At 48.7% G+C, this 22444-nt stretch overlaps 3 protein-coding genes across 4 annotated transcripts; 2 read left to right on the top strand and 1 right to left on the bottom strand.

The window, feature by feature from the left end:
* Positions 1 to 408: 408 nt before the first annotated feature.
* Positions 409 to 2035, top strand: LOC113994872 (DNA-directed RNA polymerase II subunit RPB11-a). Its single transcript, XM_027734326.2, has 4 exons — positions 409 to 525; positions 658 to 747; positions 873 to 1047; positions 1514 to 2035. Exons 1-4 carry the CDS (start codon positions 473 to 475, stop codon positions 1547 to 1549), a joined length of 354 nt encoding a protein of 117 aa, XP_027590127.1. The 5' UTR covers positions 409 to 472; the 3' UTR covers positions 1550 to 2035.
* On the bottom strand, positions 1941 to 17747 carry LRWD1 (leucine rich repeats and WD repeat domain containing 1). Of its 2 annotated transcripts, none has more exons than XM_039389244.1 (16): positions 17599 to 17747; positions 15632 to 15775; positions 13505 to 13739; positions 12175 to 12294; positions 10972 to 11124; positions 10097 to 10237; positions 9110 to 9454; positions 8380 to 8506; positions 8024 to 8133; positions 7372 to 7579; positions 5802 to 5874; positions 5568 to 5708; positions 4796 to 4890; positions 4082 to 4243; positions 3264 to 3388; positions 1941 to 2322 (listed from the first exon to the last, which is right to left on the bottom strand). In XM_039389244.1, the coding sequence occupies exons 2-16, from the start codon at positions 15709 to 15711 to the stop codon at positions 2182 to 2184; spliced, it is 2256 nt and encodes a 751-aa protein (XP_039245178.1). In that variant the 5' UTR covers positions 15712 to 15775; positions 17599 to 17747; the 3' UTR covers positions 1941 to 2181. The 2 variants fall into 2 exon arrangements, with proteins under 2 accessions (XP_039245178.1, XP_039245179.1); XM_039389245.1 differs by lacking the exon at positions 17599 to 17747 and adding an exon at positions 17239 to 17357.
* ALKBH4 (alkB homolog 4, lysine demethylase) lies at positions 17712 to 20624 on the top strand. The gene is made up of 3 exons (XM_027734322.2): positions 17712 to 17817; positions 18482 to 18679; positions 19108 to 20624. Exons 1-3 carry the CDS (start codon positions 17722 to 17724, stop codon positions 19741 to 19743), a joined length of 930 nt encoding a protein of 309 aa, XP_027590123.1. The 5' UTR covers positions 17712 to 17721; the 3' UTR covers positions 19744 to 20624.
* The last annotated feature ends 1820 nt before the right edge of the window (positions 20625 to 22444 follow it).

Below are 22444 nucleotides of genomic sequence, written 5' to 3'. Positions count from 1 at the left end.
GTGGTGGTGGTGGCATCCCTGGAGTCTCTGCTTGTGGCAGTACTGGTGGTGCTATTGGTGGCACTGATGCCATCCCGATGGCCCTGCTGGTGCCATTTGTGGTGGTCCTGGTGGTGGCAGTGGTGGCATCACTGGTGACTCCAGTGGTGGCTGTGGCGGCACCACCAGTGGCTCCACTGATTGGTGGCACTGGTGACATCTTTGATGGCCCTGCTGGTGCCATTTCTGGTGGTCCTACTGGTGGCCGTGGTGGCACCACGGGTGCCTCCACTGGTGATGTCTCTCATACCCCTGCTGGTGCCATTTCTGGTGGTGGCATCAGCGGTGGCTCTACTGGTGTCTGCACCGAGTCCTCCCGCCCGCAGGGGGGCGCTGTTGCGGCCGGGAGGTAAGGGCAGAGAGTGGGCGGAAGTGACGTCAGCGGAAATGAAGCCGCGGCCGCCATAGCGAGTGAGGGCGGAGCGGCGGCGGGATGAACGCGCCTCCAGCCTTCGAGTCCTTCCTCCTCTTCGAGGGCGAGAAAAAGTGAGGGGACACCCTAATTAGCCCTTAATCAAAAAGCGGGGGCCTTCCCCCTCAGTCGCCCGCGGTTGCCTGGCCCGCATGGATCGATAACATCCCCCGTATCCCATTTATTTATCCCATTTATCCCCACAGAATCACCATCAACAAGGATACCAAGGTGCCCAACGCCTGCTTGTTCACCATCAACAAGGAGGACCACACGCTGGGGAACATCATCAAGTCGTAAGTCCAAACCGGGCACTAAACTTTGGGCTGGTTTTGAGGCTTTTTTTTTTTTTTTTTTTTTTTTTTCCTTCCCGAATTTCCCTGCGTTTTTGTTGTTGTTTTTTTTTCCCCCCCAATTCCAGGCAGTTGCTCAAAGACCCGCAGGTGCTGTTTGCAGGGTACAAGGTCCCTCACCCTCTGGAGCATAAAATTATCATCCGTGTGCAGACCACCCCCGATTACAGCCCCCAGGAGGCTTTCACTAATGCCATCACGGATCTTATCAGCGAGCTCTCCCTGCTGGAGGAGAGGTTCAGGGTGAGTTTATTTATCCTTAAAAGTGTTTATAATTAATCAGAGGGGTGAGTAGTGTGTCTTAAGAGCTGCTGTTTTAGGTCTGTAAATTAATTCAAGCCCCCCTCGTTGTGTTATTCAGCTCCTGGCTGCTCTGAAATGGTTATTTATGTGTCCAAAAAAAAAAAAAAAGGGGTGAGAGGTCTGTTATTTCTGAATGCCTGGAATTGGTTTTGAATCTATGAAGGATCAGTTGGAATTCATTCTTCACAGAATGGTTTGGGTTGGAAGAGTGTTCTCTGATGTGGCGGGGAAAAGCACCAGGGCACCAAATTTGTACATAAGTTTTGATTTTAATTTCAGTATTAATTTTCTGGATGGTGTACAGGTTTCCACTGGTGGTTCTTGTGTATCTCAGAAAAGTCAGGGATGTTTAAACACCCCTTCCAGCTCACTAACTGCTCTTGTGTTTTTGTTTGTGCTTTTATAGGTTGCTATTAAGGACAAACAAGAAGGAATTGAGTAAAATCCACCCCCTGTGGAGGAGACTGTGCTTCTGAGGCAGAATGATGTGTCTCTTAGTTAGGTGATATATTTAAACCTCCATTCATGGCAAATATTTCCCCCTTTGTCCCACTTCTGTTTAGTATTTGACAGCAGCAGTGATATTTTGAGTTCGTTTGTGTTTTTTTTAATACCAGACAGGCACTTTGCCAGGAGGATAAATGTCTTGTTGGATATGACAGATAAGTCATTAAAGTGATTTTTTACTTTTCTGATTGGAGCCTTAAGGCAAATATTTGTCCTGGGCTGTTGGGGAGGTTATTGTGGGTATAATTCCAGCATGAGAAGCTGCTCAGTGACAGCAGCAGATGAACTCTCTGCTTCTCCTGTCAGAAACTCCAGGCACTGCCAAGTGAGCTGGTATTTTGTTTTATTAAGTGTCATTTCTATAAAACAAATGCACAAATTGTGAAAACTTACAGTAAAAGAAACCGGATGTTTACAACGATTTAATGAGTTTAACAAACCCTTACCTTTGTTATTTCATTTAATCTTGCACATCATGGCTGGTCTAGAAAACGTTCATGGGCACATGGGTAACAGTCACTAATACTGCACTAGTTCAAATCACGGGGGCGAGACTGGCACAGGGGACTATGACTTCTTCCAGATGGCTGTTATGTTCACACTGGTCAGGACAACAAGGTAGGTGAAGGCAGGGTCTGACACCACGTTGTTCACCAGGATCTCGGGGGGCTGCTCCCCGTTCACGCGGAGCTCCGGCCACTGGAGGATCTGTGGGGAGAACAGAGTGCGGTGGGGTGGTGGTGTCTGAGGGGGAGGATGTTCAGCACAGCGGGGTCTCTTCTGGGGAAGCTGGGTCAGAGGCTCTTCCCCCTTTCTGAGGTGTGGTAAAGCTTTGGGATGCTCCTGAAGGGCCAAGGTTTAGTGCGGAGCGGCTTGAGCGGGAAGGAAAAAGGTGTTGGCAATACAATTCCCAAAACCATATCGAATCATAGAATCACTTGGCTTGGAAAAGACCTCCAAGATCACACAGTCTGATCTTTAACCCATCGCCACCTTGGCAACCAGACCAGAGCACTGAGTGCATATCCAGTTATTCCTTGAGCACCTCCAGGGATGGGGACTCCAACACCTCCCTGGGTAGTTCATTCCAGTGTTTTAACAACCCTTTCAGTGAAGAAATTATGGAACATTGAGTCCCTTCATACCTTTATCCAGTGTAGCTCCAGACCAGTGAGTGAGAGCCTTTGAGTGTGTGTGTGATTGTCCTTTCAGAGGCTTCATGCAAGGGAACAGTGATTGCCCAAAGGAGAACTGTCTCCAAGGCCAGGGACATATCGACTAGGAAAAGGGTATGTGAACACAGGAAAGCAGTGAGCCCTTCCCTGCTCTGGATTCCCTCCCTCAGCCCCTCAGGGACATGGTGCCTGCACTCTTTGTGTTGTGGGGCTCTCCAGTTTAACCACCAGAATTTTAGGGCCCTTCTAGAAGAGCTGCCCAGCTGCACCATGCAGGAGCTGACAGACTTGTTTTGCAGTTCGTGATTCCTGTCCCAGCTGTCAGTGCCATGGTCAGCTCTGGAGACTGCTTTTTATTGCTTGTGAGTGTCAGGTGTGGAAACATGAGGCATGTTCTGGGATAAACCTCCTCGGGAGACTGGGATTAGCTGCCCTGGGGTGGAAGGGAGGCCCCAAAGGGTACCTGATACCTACCTGTGCAGGAGAGATCCTCCGCTCCGAGCGCTTTCCCTTTGGAGAGCCCCAGGCCGTGGTGTAGCTGGAGAGGTTGTACATCCACACGCTGCCCTTCTCATCACCACAGAACACGTAGCCTTTTGCTGTGAGAGCAAAAGAAAAAGCTGGAAAACTACTGTGGAACTGGGAGTCTGTTCTGCTGCAAAGCAGAGCTCCAGGCAGTGCTGTAGGGTCCCAAGGGAAGGTGCCATATTTCAGCAAAACTCCCTTTCCAGCACAAAACTACAAATCTACGTTGCTCTGAAAGAACTCAATTCACTAAAAGATAAGTCAGCTATCTTACTTTAGCGTGGAAAAAGTAGTGCTAAATACTTCAGGATTTCTCCTGACTTTTTTTTAGACTGGTTTTGGAAAGTGATGACCAGATGAGGTTTGTCTGTTCCTTGCCAGCCTGCAGAGCCAGCTGCCCGGTGTGTGGCGTTCCTGCCCCTGGCTTCAGATGCACTCAGCATCAGAATGGCTCCACCAAGGCTACAGGGCCCAGCCCTCAGCTCTTTGCTTTGAAAACCTGTACAGGAAAGACCACGGAGCCTCGGCTGAACCCTCTTGCAGGGCAGATGGTACAGCTGCAATTATTTATCACTTGTATTATTTATACCCAGCTGGTGCCGGGCTGAGGCTGCGCAGTGCTGGAGCTGCACTGCAGTGCTTGTAGGGGGGAGCCCTGACGTTCTCTGGTGGGCTCTGAAATCCAGGCCTCTGCCTCTGATGGGGCAAAGGGGAGCCCCACACACCTGGGCAAAGCACACCTTGCCCTGGGGACCAGTGCTGCCTACCTGGGCAGGTGCTGAGTGTCAGGTAGGACATGTCTGTCGTGGACCACTCCAGCTCAGCCAGGATAACTGCAGACACTGTCCGCTGGCATCCCTTCCCCTTGGCGTCAAAGGACCGGCTCCAGCTCCACAGGTAAATGCATCCTGGTTTGGAGCTCTTGGAAACTAGGGAAGAAAGACAGGAGAGGCTGTGTAAGCTGCTGGGAAGTGAAATGCCTCAAGACAAAGGCTGGGCTCTGGTGAAGGTGGTCCATCCAGAACACGACTTTTAGGACCTGGGACCTGATCCAGCAACAACTGTTTCCACCTGCTTTACCTCATTTCAGGACAAGTGGAGGCTGCAGAGAGATTTTCAGTGCTATGCTTACGTTCCTGAACTGCAGAACAAGCATAAGCTATTCAGAAAAACCCAGCCCATGATGTGGAACCTCCAGTTCCCCTGCAGAAAAGACTGCTGCCACCAGCCCCTGAGCAGAAAGGAGCTCTCCTTCCTTCCACACTGGCACTACTTGGCCAAGCATGCCCTTGGGGATGGGTCCATCTGATTTACAGTCCTGCCCAGACATGGGTTGATAAATGACTCTGGGAAAAAATTCCCTTCTGTGTAGCCCCCAACTAACGAGGCAGTCACCCTCTGCTCATCGTTCTTGCTTCACCCTGCACATGCTGAGGTGCCCCACTGTTTTTTTGGGATTGGGCTGTTGTGTTTACACTCACCGACGACATCGTCATTCAGAAAAGCCAGACCATCAACCCTGTGAGATGTTGTCATGCTTTCATCATCAGGAAACTGGAATATGGCTTCAAAAGGCCTAGAGCAGGGGGGAAGGGTGAAATGAGCCAAGTCCTGAACAGGCAGCAGTGGAAGGGCACCCAGGTACAGAGCCCAGAAGGAAATCGGTGTGTTAGTGAGTCTCTTGCCAAGTTCAGATGAATTCCCACTTGAATTTACACTTCTGTAAGTATGGGTTTATTGAAAGCAGAAGCCCATTTGCTTAAGAGATTGCTGTTTCACTTCATCTCTTTTTGCAGGCGTCAAGATTAGTATTTGCCAGCAGGGCATGACTTTACTTGCTTCTTTCTTGTAATTTTTTTCCTGAGCTCCCACAGAGTGCCAGTTTCCTGGGTTACCTCACGTACCAGGAGCAGGGAAGGCCTCACTGTGAGACTGGAAATCGATCCAAGAATTTACACTCTGTCACACTACTTTGAGATGACACACCCTTAAGTTTTGGGGCATTAGATTACACTCCTGCCAGCCTTCCTGCAAAGCAGCCTGGAGCTTTAATACAAGCACAGAGCTGCAAGCTCTGAACACTCCTTTAGCACATGCTCATATTTTTTCTGGCCACTATGGGAAGGGGAGGGTGTTTTAAGTTTGGTAGGACATGCTGCTTTTGCTCAAACCTCCTCAGAAATCAAACCTTTGCTAGGACTACCTCTTCTTGTTATGGAAAGCAAATTCATGGTCCCAGCTTTTGGTTCTCACCTGCTTTTTTCTCCTTTATCCAGTTTTATGTTCCAGGCAAAGCAGCCACCTTCACAGCCTGCCAGCAGGTACTGCTCCGGGCAGGTGGGCACCAGGGCAATCCGTAAGGGAATAGAGGCTGCTTCCAGCACCAGCAGCTGGCTAAAAAACAGAAGAGAACAAGCAGTTAAGTGGTGCTGCGACGTGGTAGTTACAGGCTCCTGGACTGGCCACATCTGGTTTTTGAACCTTTACCTTGCTTTGAAATTGTAGTCACAGTCTGGAATCCCAATATCCCAGAGTGCAATTCGCTTGTCATAGGATGCAGCTGTGGGACACAGAAGAGAAGCAGGTAGTGACACCGCTGCTCATCTGGCTCTTCTCGTGCTAAGCTGGCAATTCTACCTGAGTCACGGGCTGTTACACTCTAAGGCTGTGGCATCAGAGAGCTCATTAAAGCACAGCAGCAGTCACCAAGGCTCCTGGCCCCACACCACTCCACAGACACTGTCAGGCATGCACAGTCAATACTTTGTGTTCTTATCCTGTGCTCTAAGAGGGGCAAATAAAACAAAGTTTCTTTCCTGCTGTCCATTACTGAGTTGTGGCTTCACAAAGTCGTTAATTAGTGGCCTTCTAAGCTTGTTTCTGCTCAGGGGTTATGGTGGGATCTAAAATATGAGTTGCAACCTCTACTCTCAGGCAGACACTGCTTTATTCCACATATCCCTGGCTTACCGTGTTCACATCCACAGCAGCTTCCACTGGGAAAGTTAGGCACTGATGTAAAGGGTGAGAAATGTCACCATGCTGAGATACTGATAGCAGAAACAATCCTAATAGATTACTCAGAGTGATCTGGATCCCCATCAGATAACACCCCTCAAACTCAGTTTGTTGGTGTCCAGTCTCCAAAGAGGGATGCAAAGACTCTCCCTTTATTACTCTTTTTCTATGCAATATATAGGGTTAGGATTAGGGTGAGCCTTGCTGTCCATATCATTATATAGATGTGCTATCAACCTCCTTATCCCTTCTTCTGCTTCTGCTTTCGGCACTCTTGAGCTTCTTCTTGAAAAGTATCCCCTGTTCTAAAAAAATTCCACTTTTAATGGTTCATGTAGCACTCTAACCACTCCAGGATGTGGGTAATTGTAGGCAAGAGAAACAATGTGCTGTGGGGTGCAGGTGTGGCCTGAATGGCTCTGTACCAGCTCACTCTACAGCCTGACAATGCAGCTCCAATTTGTAATATGATGGTTCATTACCAGTCCATAAGCCACGGCCTCTGTGGGCCCCACTGTGTGTGGCAAAGCTCTCTTTGACATCAGGACCTGAATAAAAATCCCTGATGAGGCACAGAACTCAAAAAAAAAAAAAAGTCATTTATTCAAAATCAATTGAGCACATAGTTGTGCTTGTTGGGAAAAATGAAATCCAAAACCCATAATACCCTGCTGTGCTCGAGGAGAGCCCTGCCACTGCCTGCCCCCAGCTGCCTGCTCTGCCTGTCATTCTTCTTACTCACCCCTGTGGAACACATCCACTGTTTGTGGCTCATGTGTGTGTGCCAGCCACCCGGAGAGCCACCGAGGGGGAAACAGGAGCTGCTGCACCTCAGCTGAAGAGCCAGGTCCTGGCAGAAACAATCAGTCCTGCTGTAAATTGCTGCCACAGGAGACTAACAATGGTCTCTCCCTAACGCCTGTCCGTGCTTTGTGTGTGTGTGTCCCTGCTTGCCCTGGTGACAACTCCCCTTGTTAAGGAAGCCTTGAATTTTCCACATTATTACTAAAGCTAAAGAGGTTCTGAAGCAGAGACTTACTGAAGAGGTGGGTCTCTTGGGTTGGGCTGAAGCAGACAGTAGCAATGGGCTTCTTGTGAGCCTTTATCTCTCCATAGCAGAAGTCAGCTGCCACGTGGATCAGTTTGACAATCCCTCTCCTCCCAGCAGCTGCCAAGATATTGTGAGCTTTCTTCCGACTGTCGCTGATCACCATTGTGAGGGTTGTCCATGCAACGCTGAAGAACTCCTGGGACAGAAAGAAACCAGGAATAGAGTGACAGCAGACCTGTTAGCTCAGAGATAAGACAACTATCACAAGTGCTACTCAGGTGAAACACATCCACTATTTAAGATGGAGCATCAAAACTCAAAACAACCCTCAGAAGAACACAAACTACAGAAACAGGATGTTTATTCCTCTATGCTGTCAAGCAGGCTTAGCAGCCAGATACACCTGTGTGAGGGGAGAGGCACACTAATCTTTTAAACTAATAAAAGTATAAACCCAAACCAGGCTAAAAGGATAAGCAAGAAATATTTATTATGTATCTTCAGCCATTTAAGACCTGTCCACGCTAATGCCTGACAACTTTTCAGACCTCTCTGTAATATATATTATGCATACATGTATGTAAGTATTATAGATTATGGCATTCCCATTCAATGCTTACCCTTCCCACTTGCAACCCACCTCTGTAGCCACCTTATACTTTTTCAGCACTGTCCCTGTCTCACAATCAATCAGACAAACAGATTCCCCTCCACAGGTTGCCACGGTTCTGGAGGAGCTCACAATGGGATCTGAAAGAGGAAAAAAATGGGTGAGAAGTTCCCAGGTTCAGGGATAACACACGAAGACTGCAGCTTATCACTGCCTGGTGCTCTCCCAGCCTCCTGCTTTCAAAGTCAAAGAAGAAATACGTAAGCAAGTCTCTTCCTGACAACGGAGACTACGGCTCGAAGGAGCAGGGGTCTAACGCATGGAGTCCGCCGGGATTCCAGAGCCGGGTGGTTCTGGGAATCCTGCAAACCTCTTTAAGAGCTCACCTTTCCTGGCTCCAGAGTCTAGCACTGGCTCGAAGACACAGGACCAGAGCTGCGTTTTAAAATCCTCGCGGCTGTTGCCTTTACTGTGACACTGAAGAAAATGCAATGGCTCTGCACTGACATCCTCCTACAATAAACCATCCACATTTAGACAATTCATTCCCCTGACAGCGGTTTGCCTGTGATTGCCTTGACAGAACCCTCTACTGAACACAGCAATCTGAGTTAAACTGAAGGACACAGGAGAGGCTGAGGTGCCAGCAATGCTCAAGACTCCTAAACCAGCAGACAACTGTTCAGATGTGCCCAGCAGACCCAAGCAGGGAACCCCATCCTGCTGCAGAGAAATGTGAGAAGCCCTTTAGACCCCCACTGGCCTGAGCTGAGGGGGAAACACCTTTCCCCGTGCAGCCATCGGTGTGACCTGAGAGCAAGGCTTGCCAGTCCCATTTCTAAGCACAGGCTTTCAGAGCACCACCACGGAGCGCTGGTCCATCCATCCCCTGAAGGGGATTCACCGTCTCCTGGGGGTGTCCCTTTCCTTCCCTGATGCTTCTGAGGGATTTAAAACAATGACAAAAAAAAAAAAAAAAAAAAACCAAACCAAAACTTTAACTCACAATACATATGTGAGCTCCAAGCTGTGTAGAGCTCTGATGAAACCTGAATGCAGCTCCTCCCACTACACCAAGAGGCCAAAAGCCAGTCCCCAGGGGGCTGGTGGACCTACCTTTCGCTTGGAGTTCTTCACTGGAGTCAAAGTAACAACTCCATTGTCCTGCTCCTGGCTTTTCTGTTCCCCTGTCATCTGGCTGGATCTTCTGTTGCTTTGCCCCTTGGGAAACTGCTCTCCATTCTTCTGTGTCCCTTCAGCTCCCTGCTCAGGGGTTGTCTCCTTGGCTGGCTGGTTTGATGTTCTTGGTTTATCAGGAGCTGGGTCATCCTGCACATGGCTGGACTTTCTGGGATTAACTACAGCCTCCTCCTCCTCGGTGTTTGCCTGGGACTTGGACCTCTTGTTTCCAGCACCTGACTTTGAATGGTTTCTTTTCCTCTTGCTGGGTGTTACTGTGACCTGTAAGACACGTTGTCATGCTGTCAGCTTCTGCAGAAGGTTTTTAGCTTTCATGAGATTTTCCAGTGATTTGTAAGTTTAGAGATATTAGTTATTCAAATGCAAGTACCCTCCCATGGTTACAGCCTGGGCTCCACGAATCAGACAGCCCAGAGCTGCAGGGTTCCTAGAGGCAGAAGCTAATGAAAATCACACAGCCAGACTCATTTTCAGCTCCCTCTCCCAGTTACTTGTGATTTACATACGATATGGAAAAACAAATCTGGTCCATGGACCACGGGGGTTCAATCTGCAGCCGTTTCCAAGCAGGCAAAAATCAGCACAGTCTGGCCAGCCATCAACCCAGCTCTCTTATTAAAAATATCCCTTCCTAGGGAGTCAGTGGAGTCAGTAAGATTCATGGAATCTTTTGTGTCTCCTATGAGAATGGAAGCTCTCTCCTCCTGGAGAGCAACTCAACCTTCACATGGCTGGGAAAGCTTCAATCTGGCTGTAGAGAATCAGCCTGAGCTGCTGGATACAGGCTAGAGCCTGGGACTGCCCCTGTGGTTACCAAAGGGTCATAAATGCAAACTGACAAGAGCTACTGAGTTTGTAAGACACAGAAAGGACATTGTTAATGTAACTGGAAAAATCGCCTACCTGAGCCACGTCCTCTGCAGCTTCCCTAGGGCTTTCTGTACTTTCTTCCTCATTCTCATCTGCCTTTTCCTCTGGTTCAGTATCTGAGTTTAGCTCCAGACCCAGTGAGTATGACAGAAACTCTTCTGCAATCATTTTCACCTTAGAAGCAAACATGAAATATGTTAAAAAGAAAAAAAAAAAAAAAGACAAAAAAATCAAGAGCAGTCAAACTCTGATGTGTCAAGAGCTGCTTTGCCAAGGTTTTAATATCTGCTCCCACTGCTCCACATGAATTTCACAAGTGGTGGAGGAGTCCTCAGCTGAGAGAGCCTGGCAGGTCAAGTCCTCTGCTGACATGACATGACCCAAGAACTTCACTTTGTTATGGGCATCCAGGGCACACAGTTGTGAAAACAACAGCACAGCAATGACACAAGACAAAGGAGAGATGGAAGCCTCAATTGTGTGTATGCACATACAAATAAAACAAATGTTACAAACTAAATGGTATCTTTCCCCACTGGGAGTAACTACACTTGTCATTATCTTTTCTCCTTTCATACAGCTTTCATCAAGAGTAAAGGTTGCCATTAAACTAATTTGCAAATAATTAAGTATTAAGGATACTGCAGTCTTGTTAATTAGTACAATTATGGTTATTGCTTATGAATTAAAAAACAATGTTTAATGACCGTCATCACAACTTGGTGCATGTTTAGTCTTAGTGCTCCTGTAACTGCTTCATGAAGCAGTGAAGAAAACCACAAGAAGTGATATCCCCTGCCTACAGGAGCCCTGCACCCAAATCCATGGAGCATTTTAATCAAATCCACTCAGAATCAGGAGCAGGGTCCTTGCCTGAAGAACAGAAGGGTAAGTGGGACACAACCTACCCGCCAGCGGGTGAATTCACTGAGGGAGCTGGGTCCATACACTACATTGGTTTGTACTGACTTCAGGAACTTCTTCCTGATGGACTTCACCTGCTCAGCTGTGTATTTCTCAGGAAGTTGGTCACGGAAGAATTTTTCCCAGTGAGCAGTAACCTAGGCAGAAAGAATGAGTCTACTCAACAGAAAAAACAGAGCAGAAAAGCACAAGAGTACCTGTGAAAGCATTTAAGAAGTTGCCAACCCTGAGGTAGCTACATGATGGCACCGCTTCCATTTTTTTAATTAGTGTTCAAACCATGACTTCATCTAACAGAAAATCCAGTTCCTCTGAACCAAGCTCAGGTGAGTGTGGCTAAGCAGACTCTGCCAGCATTGGACCCAGAGCAATGCCTGATTTCATGCCTCTGGATCCAGAGTAAATGGCCTTAAGGAGTCTTACACTGTGCCTTCCTAACAGGGAGGTACCTGATAGGTACACAGGTATTTCACAATAAGACATCCCAGTCTTCAGTATTTGATCTCCCCCCCACTGATACACAGAAGGAATTAACAAGATCAACTAACTAGACTACTAGTGGTAGGAGCAGTAATGCACAAAAACAACCAACCAACCAAACCTTTTTCATAATAGAACAGTAATTTTGCTCCAGATCACAACATGCTTTGGGGGGACAGTCTGTCAGGACCTAAGCTGTCTACACAAATGAGTGAAAATACAGTTCCAAACATGCACAGCTGAAGAAGAACAAACAAATTCTTGTTACTGGTGTATGTTGCAAAAAGCAAGATTATCCTGAGCTTGGTTTTGTGCTCCCCATTCCTGGGGCCTGGACAGTAACATAAATTAGACAGGGAGGTGTATGTAGCTGTTCTGTCAGCACCAGGCTTCTCCTGTTCCTGAATGATGATCAGAGTGACCTGAAAAACTAGAGGGTCAGACACAGACCTGGTTGGCCCTGCTCTTGTCACTTAAACCACAGGCAAAGCTGGCTGCACAGAACAGGCAGAGCAAATGCAAACAGGGACCAGAGAAAGCAGAAGTAAGACATTTCCTGGGTGGCCCCAAACTGCAGGCTGGGCTCAGATCATACCACAGTTATTGCAAATCATTTGATGCTTATTTGCAGCTCTGTCATGACACTGAGAACAATATTTAGTTACTTCTCAGGTGTTTAGAGATTAAGGAAATATCAGACATCTCACCTTGCTGGTGAGCTTACGGCTATGGACATGCCTCACATGATTGGCCAGTTTGGTTATGTCCTTGCCATTGAGCAGCCGAAGATTTTCCAAAAGAAACATTACTTTATAGTCATCGTTGAGCTAAAGAGAGAAGACACCACAGTTACAAAACCTGCACACATGGCTCTTGCTTTAGCTTTAGTCCTTGATGAAAATATAGCCAATGATGAGAAGAACATATCTAGTAAGGAAAAGCTGTTTCTTAAAATCTCTTCAGCGTTTCCAGCTTGAACTTCGCCTTTTAATTCTGAATCCATGTTCTCCTGTGAGTTGGGATCTCAAATTGCAGACAAAAGAGCTGCCCAACCCTCAGGCAGTACTAACATCCAACACAAGGTGGGGGCTGTGTAACCACTCATCTGCTCAGCCTGAGTGCAAGGCAGGCTGTTCTACTCCCATCCTTTAACTCTAACACAGAGGAAGGCCTGTCCTGCCTCCAGTAAATGAATTCCAGCAGGAATTCTTTGGGCCAGGTGCGTTTTAGGTCAGACAGTTCACCATGCAGCCATGCTGCCAGCATACAATAGCAAATAAGCCTCTGTGGATGGTGACAGGGGCTAATGCCACTCTAAAGCACAAGTAAAATTCCAGTTTTGGATGTTTAACCTGTACAGGCAGCAGAGCCTCTTGGGAGAAGTCAGAAACCTAAACTAGAACTAATCACCAAGTTTAAACCTTCATCAGAGGACCAAGTCTGCTCTTCCAGAGCACAAGGGGCACTAAAACTAACTAAACATTAGATACTAAGAAAAAACTCTTCACTTTGAGGGTGGTGATGCCCTGGCACAGGTTGCCCAGAGAAGCTGTGGCTGCCCCATCCCTGGAAGTATCCAAGGCCAGTTTAGCGGTTGCTTGGAGCAATCTGGGATAGTGGAAGGTGTCCCTGCTTGATGAAAGGGGCTGGAACAAGATGATCCTTAAGGTCCCTTCCAACCCAAACCATTCTGGGATTCCATGATTCTACAAGGACATTTCCACACAGTTATCACTCTACTTAACACAAGCATGATCATGAGATACTCTGCCTAATAAACTGCCTAAGATGGAGTCTGACTTGGAGAAACAGGAGTTCAAGACACGCAGACATGGATATCTGAGTGGTTTGGGGCAACTGATGTCTGCAGACTGGTAAAGAGTGGCACGAAGTGGTGGAGGGGCACACAAAGACTGGCTGTTTTCTCAGATGCCCTTACACTTGCTGCCCAAGAACAACATATAAGAACTCTGCATAACTGCTGTTTGTCTGCCCCTCTGTTTAATGCTGAGCTTGTAAGGATGGGGGGTAACTCACTGTCAAGTACACATTGTTCTCGTAGGTCAGCTCCTCGAGCAGAGGGAACTGTTTCAGAGCAGTTACATCTTCCAGCTGGTTATTGTTGCAGTTTAGGACACGCAGATCAGGCAGGGTTAGGCTGTTGGGAAATTTGTCCAATAAATTATCAGAGAGATCTAGTTTCTGCAGGTGCCTCAGCCGGGAAAACAACCGCGGGTCTAAATCTCCAGTCTTCAACTGCAGCTTGGACAGGCTGAAAACAAAAGATAACATGAACTATCTGCACCTCACTGGAAAACCAAGGGCTGATTTCACAGGATACAAGGCCCCTGCTTTTTCCTGTCTGCTGCATTCTGGACTCTGAGCACACACACGTGGGAAAGATGATGTGTTTGAGCTAACAGACACCATCAGGGGCTCAGGTCTGCCAAAGTTCCTGCAGCATAATTAACCTGCAATTCAGATAATCCCCTATGGGTAACGGAGCTGGCTGGGAGCAGTGAATCACCAGAAACATTCTTATTTTGTAGAAAGAACCTCTAAGAGTTTTGGTGTTTTATTCCTTTGCAATGGTGATTCAACAAAACAAGCTGAAGCAATACGTGACACTTATTCACTACACCATCAGTCTATTCTGTCCATAGAATGCACTGGATTTATTATTTCACACTTCAGGCAAGTGCAGAGCAGGCCCCCAAATAATCTGCCTGTTTTCAAAGAACTAACTTGACCAAAAAAGTGATTTTCCCATTTCTTCTATAGTGAATTTTGCTGCAAAAACTTCCAAAGGCAAATAAGGGAATCTACCTAACAAGACTCCAAAGCTGCCACCAAAACAGAAGTATTGTGCTGAAAGAGGAAGAGGTATAATATTTGTGAGGGAAAAAGAAATACCCCTTTTCTGTAAGAAACTGAAAACTGGATATTATAAGCAGGGTCATTTATATTTGGTTAGATCATTTAGGTGAACTCCAAAGGGAGCTTCTAGTCCTGGCAGCCAACATCTCCTGAGGGCACAAGCCTGAGTTCCTTTAACAAACAGAAATCCTGTCTCTAATGATCAGTAAAAAAAAGGCTTCTTGATATAAATGAAGTGTGAATAACTGAGGCAAATAAACCCAGGAAGCAAGGTCCCTTCTCCTTCACTTGCCATCTCAGAGGCCTTACCAGCCAGTCAGAAAGGCTGAGAACTCAGCTGGCTGCAAAGCTGAGTCTGACTGTGGTGTCATTTTGGGGAGAAACCCAACACTGTTCCCCAAACTTTCTGACATATAATCAGCACCATGGTATGAAGCATGGGAAAAGCCACATTCCAGAAATCCACTGCTTCAAGCACCTCCCCATCACCCAGCTTACTGCAGCTGATACTCCTCAGAGAAACCTTTGAGTTTCTCTCTAAAAATAATTATTTTAGCACAAGACAAACCAAAAGAAATAACTCTAAAGAGTACATGTGAAACTCAAACCCTTTACATCAGGAACAAAAACAACAAAGGCACCAGCCAGAAACTGGCCAGCTGAGTCACTCAGATTGACCAGCTCTGGAACACTGAAATTCCACTACATTAAACATTTGGAAAGACACATATTTGCAATGACCTCTGTTAAGGATCTGAGATACAAAACTGTTTTTAGTGGTTTCTAAGTGTTTCAGAGTTTATTCTCCCTCTCTGCAATGTTTGAGGTACTAACATAATTGGATTTAGAGGAGACAGAAAGTGATGGAGGGAGAGGAAAACGGAAGGGAAATAACGCCAAAAATACTTTAAAAACCCTCTATAATCCAGGCCAGAAGATTCTCTTGTTCACATTAAGCAATTGCTAACAAAGATGGAAGCGCTCTGGGGGTGGGGATGATATCTGGGAGTTAGGAAATCAGGATCCAGTTTCACAGAAAGAAGGTGGCACCAAAAATACAATAAAAAAGGCAAAAAAAGGTGACAACTGTCCATAACCTGGATACAGTGCCACCAGTGCTCTCTGATCCTGCACTGGGAATGCCATTTCAGTTCTGTGCTCTGGAACTGCCTCTCTTTTTTTTTGTTTGTAAAAATGCTTAGGGAAAAAAAAAAGGCAAAGGAAAAAAAAAATCTATCGCCCAAGCTGAATTCAGCTGGAATTTTCCATGGGCCTGCCTGCACTTACTTCAGCGTCTCGATCTTCCGGAGCCTCGTAGATCTTGGAACTGCTCTTTCCAAAAGAAGTTCTGTAGTGATTTTTGACATTTTTAACCTCCACCCCCTCTCCCGGAATCAGTAATGAGTCAGCTGTAGGATCTCTTCTTGTAACCTTCCAGGAAAAATAAACAGGAATAAGAGGAAATGCTTTCAACTGACTCCAAAAGGGAAAAAAAAAAACATTATGAGGTTATGTACTGATTTTGCTGCTGTGTTGGAAGTCGCCTTTTTTACTTATTAGGCCGGGCACAGGCTCCCAACATGCTGACCCAATCCATCTCCAAAACAACAGGGATACCTCCTGTGGCTGTTAGAGTGACAGACTTGCTGCAGGGGATGACCCTCAGGACCTTGACAGCCTCACAGTTACCTGTTTGTGCCTCTCCTGGGCTCTGCTCCAGGAATTCCAGCAGGCTTTCAAACAAACAGCAACGGAAAGAATAAATATACCTGCTGTGAACCCCTTCCTCTCAAGAAAATGACAGTGCACTCACTGGCCTGACCAGCTGGACACACTGTTTGGCTGACAACTCCAAAATCCCCTAAAATTTTGGAAAACTGAAGTAATTAGCAGAAATGTAAATACCCACCCATTAATAACATCATTTCCTCAGCAAGGAAGAAAAATATCAACAGCATTCTGTGTGTTGTTGGTAATTAACAGATGTTTCCATGCATTGCTGTGGATGGGACAGGACATGCACACACAGGGATACGCTGATATTTAGAATAACAACACTGACAAGTCCAAAGGAGCTTCATGAAATTACTGGTTCAGGGTTTACCACTCTTCCTGACACAGATTCCAAGGGAGGGAAATAAAAGCTAACAAAGCTCCAAGGCCAGGCTCGCTCCTGTCTTTCTGTGTTAGATCAGAGCTGCCTAAATGCCATTCCAGCACATCCTGGGGAACACAGGGGGTACTGAGCTGTCCTTGGGCTTCATTTCAGCACCACCACACACCTACAGCACCTGGAATATTGTGTGATGGGCAATAAGGCACTGCTTTGTTAACACCTGTATGTAAGGACAGTCCTTCAGGTATGGAACATTTTATACCAGCACAAAAAGGCTGAACGGAAAAACAGTTTTGAACAGCAGATGTTTGGGATTTGATCCTTCAAGCGACAGAGCTGTCACCGAGAGCCAAACCACGGGGTGAGGCTGAACCTATCAAACCTCCCTAAGCGCTAAGGAAAATGTGACACCAGTGGCTGTGGATGTCCCCATCGCCCTCTCTGTGACCACACCAACACCTCAGACACAGCTGTGACACCGCTGAGCCGCAGGGAAGGCCGGGTATGGCATGTCCCCATCCCCGCAGCACCACGGGGGATGCTGCGGAGGGGATGCTCGGCCACTCCGGGGGCTGACGGGGAACTGCCCCTCTTCCTGCCCCACAGCAGCGCTGGGGCCGGAGCCGCACGGCGGGGCATCCCCCTGAGCTCCGTGTGCTTGGCTGTGCCCGCCCTGCCCGGCCCCGCGCCCCCGGGCGGGCCCGGCGCGGCCCCCGGGACACGATGCGCGCGATGCCGCGGGGACGGCGGGGCCGCGGACGCCGGGCTGTGCGCCCACCTTGGGGCGGCCTCCCGGCCGCGGGGCACCGGCTGCGAGCGCAGGCCGCGGCTCCGCCCGCGGGCAGGGCCGGGCCGGTGCGGCTCCAGCCCCGGGCCCACGCCCGTACCCGCGGCCTGCGGTCACTGAGGGACGCCCTGGGGCCGGCGCCGGCCGCGGCCTGAGGCGCCCCCGCGGGGCGTGCACCGCACGCTGCGACTACAATTCCCAGCGTCCCCCGCGGCGCGCCCGGGCCCCGCGCCGCTGGTCGGGGCCGCGGGGGCTGCTGGGAGCGCGAGTCCGCCCCGCGCCCCCCCCTCCCCACCACCCACCACATCCATCCCGGCCGCGCGGCCTTCGCCCAACCCCCGCTGCCCTCACCTGGAAGCGGCCGGGCGGGAGGAAGAGGAGCCGGGGGAGGGAGGGAGGAAGGAAGGAAGGAAGGGCGGGAGGAGGAGGAGGAGGAGCGGGGAGCGGGGCTGTGTGCTCGGCGCGGGCAGCGGGATGCGGGCGGCGGGCGGAGGGCCGGGCTGCGGCTGCAAGGGGATCCGCTCCTGCCTGCTCTGCGAGGGGCCCGCGCCGGCCGCTCCGCCCCCGCAGGTACCGGGGAGGGGGCGGGCGGCGGGGCGGGGCGGCGGGAGGAGCCGGGGGGCGGTGGGGGGCGCGGGCCGGGGCCCCTCGGGGCGGTGGGGGGGGAGGGCGGGACCGCGACCCCCGTGCCCGGGGAGGGGCCGCGTCCCGGGGGCTGCGGGGCAGGTGGGGACAAGGCACAGCCCCCGTTCCCCCCAGGGGTACTGTGGATTCTTCGCCCTCATAACGCCCCGGCTGCGCTCAGGAGCAGAGAAGGAGCTCACCTGAGCTCCACACATCACACTCATTTCCTATAGCTTAGCCTTGCGGGCCGGGCGATTTTTATCAACTTTCCTCATTCAACATTTATTGCTTATGACAAACCGTATCTCTCCAGGCGGCCTGAGCGATGCCCACCATTAATATCCTTGCACCTGTGGCCCCGAGGATCACCGGTTCTTCCCCTGTCTGTAGGATAAAGACATCACTAGTAAAGCAAAGTGGCTTCAAGAAAGCACCTCGTGAAAACAAAACAAAACAAAACAGGGAATAGTCGTTCCCCAAAAGCAGCTGTAACATTTCTCATGTCTGCAAGAATCCCGTACAGTTTTCATGCTGCAATATCAAGGTTGCAGTGGTAAAAAAATAGAAATGCCTTTATTGCTTTTTTTCTTTTCTGTTGTTATTTCCACAGGGAGAAGATAATTTCACTTACTGTCCAGCAACAGGCCTAGCTAAAGGAAATGAGCACTCGGAATTTGCTGGCTGGGCATTCCCCTTTCCAGGGGTGTTCCTGGTGGAGGAGTTCATTAGTGAAGATGAAGAGTGTGAGATAGTGGAACTGATGGATCGAGATGACTGGAAACCATCACAGTCTGGCCGAAAGAAGCAGGTTGGATTTTAGAAGCACATTTGATCTTGGATGCCTCTGGACAAGGAAAGATGTTTTCAGTCAACCCCCCAGATATTTAGATGTTTCGTTAAATGTCTTCCTTTGAAAGCTTTTCCTGAAATCAATGTCGAGAATCAACTTCTTGGAAAAACACATGATAGTCAAAACAAACAGTATTTGATGGTGCATGTCCAGGCATTAAAGTTCACACAATCTCCAAGGGAAAGAAGTGGGTGTGTGGGTTTGGTTTTACTTTACAAATCCAACTCCAGAGAGATTAACGTACATTCACCGAGTCCTTTTGGAACCTGGTGACCAGGAAGAGATGAGAACAGAATCCTGTAAGGGACCACAGCCTCTCCAAAAAGGCTTGTCCTAGATTTTCCCTTTACACCAGCTTTTTTCCCCTCCCTCTTCTTTTCCAACAGGACTATGGACCCAAAGTGAACTTCAAGAAGCAGAGGCTGAAAGCTGACGGCTTTACCGGTTTGCCAAGTTTCAGCAGGAAGATCGTGGCACAAATGAAGGCCTGCTCTGTGCTCAGTGGTTTCTTACCTGTTGAACAGTGTAACCTGGACTACACACCAGAGAGGGGTTCTGCCATAGACCCCCACTTTGATGACTGGTGGCTGTGGGGGGAGCGTCTGGTCAGCTTAAACTTGCTCTCCAAAACCGTGCTCTCCATGTCCTGTGACTCAGAGGACACCATCCAACTATCCCCCACTTGCAGCAAAGGGCAATTAAGCCCCCCCGGGTCTCTCACACAAACATCAGCGTGCAGAAATTCGGGCGAGGAGGGAATCGAGGGCGTTGTGCCGCCGAGGCTGGTCCCCAGTAAGGAGGTGACTGTTGCTGTTCACTTGCCCCGGAGGGCGCTGGTGGTGCTGCAGGGGGACGCGCGGTACAAGTGGAAGCACGGGATCCACCGCAAGCACATCGAGAACCGCCGGGTCTGTGTCACGTTCAGGGAGCTCTCTGCAGAGTTCAGCGCCGGGGGAAGGCACGAGGAACTGGGCAAAGAACTGCTGGAAATAGCTCTTTCATTCCAAGGGAGGCCGGTGTGATCAAGGGGGAGGCCGAGTTGCACTTTGCTAGGAAATTTGTAAAACGAGGTACAGAATTTGTATGACCCGGTTTATTTGTGTGTGTGAGGAACCAGGTGTGTGCAGAGAGAGGCTCAATAAAGTGGAAATTTGACAAACAGAAATAAGGGAGTGCAAGGAAGGAGTGGGCTTCAAAGGCTATGCTGGGCAATGGGAGCTTTTAGGCCAAAGTCAGAAATGAGCTGTTGTATCCATTAGCTGCGTTTTAACAAAAAAGCAAACAGCCAGTTTCTAAACACTGAAGTGCTTAGAGGAAAGTAAGTTAGAATCATTAAACTGAGCTGAAAATCAAACAGCCCTTGACACAGTTTTAGCCCAGGCCCTGCCACATATTTTAACCTTTCCTGGCCCACACTTGATACTCTCAGACGGTTTTGAGTGTTCCACCTTGCCCTGGGGGCACAACTATCTTTTCACCCTCCTCAGAACCTTCAGAGACCAGCTCCCAGGGGAGGAAGGTAAGCAAGTATCTCTCCACAGCTAGTACAACACACTGAGAACTAATTAAAGTAATTATCCTTTGCTGAAGATTCAGGCTCTTAACAATGAGGATTAATCATAAATTCCGTGTGTGACCTGTATCTTCTGGGATCTAAGAGCAGCATTTGCAGAGGGCTGATGCCACTCTTCAAGCTTGGACAGGGATCAGACCAAAGGCCTGCACAGGCTGTGTTATTTTCTGATCATTTGTCATCTCTGAACCCCGCTGTCAGCTCTCAGTAGCAAGAGTCTGATTTTGGGAATAAGCTGGGCAACAGACTGCAACACTGGCAGCTATCATTTATTTTCCTGGCACCTCCAGCAGTCAGGTTTGAATCATGCCTCGTACCTAAGATTCAAGTAGTCATTTGCAGCAGAAGCTGATTTGAGGCCATCTGTCTGCTCTGAACAAAGTTCTGTGCTCTTGAAAATGAAGTTGTGCCATGGAAGAAGTGTGATCCTTTAATAAATACAGTTGTGCCATGAAAACCATTCAGCACAGTCACACCTGCAGCAGTAAAACACCACATTACAGTGCTGCCTGGCTTTGGTTGGTAAGGAAAGGGGACAGACATATTTACAAACAGGATCTCAGCATCCCTGCACTGCTGTGTTCTGCCCTAGAAGTACTTCCCTGGCACAATGCACAGGATTTACTGTACAGTAATGCACTAATGCCACAGGCACTGCCCTCTGCTTTAGGGACTGCAGGGGAGGGAGCTCTTTACCCAAAACCCTTACTAGAAATCAGTTGGGTCAATCAGGATATTTCTTATCAGTTTAAGCCAACAGATACAGCTACAGCCCTTTGTGCAGTGAACCAGGTTCAATTTAGCCCTGTATTTAAACAGCTGTGGACATTGGCTACGTGTTAATTCCTGCAGAGATCCACAAGCAGGGCTGCCATGAGCAGTCCCAAACCCCAAACCTCCATCCAGGCGGGCTGGGGAGTGTCACTGAGGTGCTCCAGGAGTGATTCCAGCAGTCACAGCACAGCCTCTCTGATGGAAACCTGTCACTGCAAACATGAACAGGCACAGAGAGCTCTATCCCAGGAAATTCCTCGTAGGCTGCAACTGGAAGAGGGTAATCTACATTAGGTATTAGGAAGAAATTCTTCCCTGTGAGGGTGGTGAGGCACTGGCACAGAGAAGCTGTGGCTGCCCCTTCCCTGGAAGTGTCCAAGGCCAGGTTGGAGGGGGCTTGGAGCAACCTGAGATAGGGGAAGGTTCCCTGCCCATGGCAGGGGGTGGAACTGGATGATCAGTAAGGACCCTTCCAACCCAGCCCATTCTGTGATTCTCCAGCTTACTCCCAAAAGCAGGGGGTGCTCTCAAAACAGCAGTTCCTCACCTTTTCTGCAGCCTGGTGTGATCAGCACTGTGTGGGTGGAATCCACAGGCCTTTGGGAGCATGATGTTCCCAGGACAGCACGTGGAGCTGCCTTTGGAGCAGAGGAGCTTTGTCCACGCAGGAGGAGGAGGCTGTCAGCCTGGGGGAGCCCAGCACAGACACACAGAGGAAACCCAGGGCAGGTTCTCACAGAGCAGTCACTGCACTCATATCCTCATCACTCTTCCAGTTCCGAGCCTCTCCATCGATCCACTCCAACTGCAGCAATCAAGTATTGCCATTAATGTTTGGCCCTAACTTCCAACACTCCCTTTTAGATTTATATTGCACTCTCAGCCTGCTAAAACACTTTCCTTGTGTGTACCTGCTGTTCCATTCTCTCTGCACTGGAAGCAGATGATGGCTCCTGATGAATCAGATTGCCACAATAACACATACACAGTGTTAGTTCATTTTGTGCCCTGCATTTGTTAGCTGAGTTTTTCTGCCTCAATCAAACTATGCAGGAGCTGCTGCTCTTGCCAGAAAATTCCAGCTCTTCCTGGTTGGCATCTTAAATGTGAAAAAATGCAAATAATTAAATACTGAGCCAAAAACTGAGGGATTTGTCTCAATGGTTTTGAGTCCAAAACTTAATCTAGTCACTACAGTAATTGCTGGGTCAGTCTTTTGACATTTTAAACAGCCTCTTGGGCATCATCCTTAGATCAAAATGCAATTACACCCATCTGTTCAGTATTACTTTACAAAACTTTATGTACATTCTCTCCTAAAAAGCCAGAAAACAAAACAAACAAACAAAAAAAGAGCCAGAAAACCCTGTTTTGCA

Source organism: Pipra filicauda, unplaced genomic scaffold (genome assembly GCF_003945595.2).
Source record: "Pipra filicauda isolate LSUMZ 115617 unplaced genomic scaffold, ASM394559v2 scaffold71_size5581439_pilon, whole genome shotgun sequence".
Taxonomy (NCBI): Eukaryota; Metazoa; Chordata; class Aves; order Passeriformes; family Pipridae; genus Pipra; species Pipra filicauda.
This window is presented reverse-complemented; position numbering and strand designations above follow the sequence as displayed.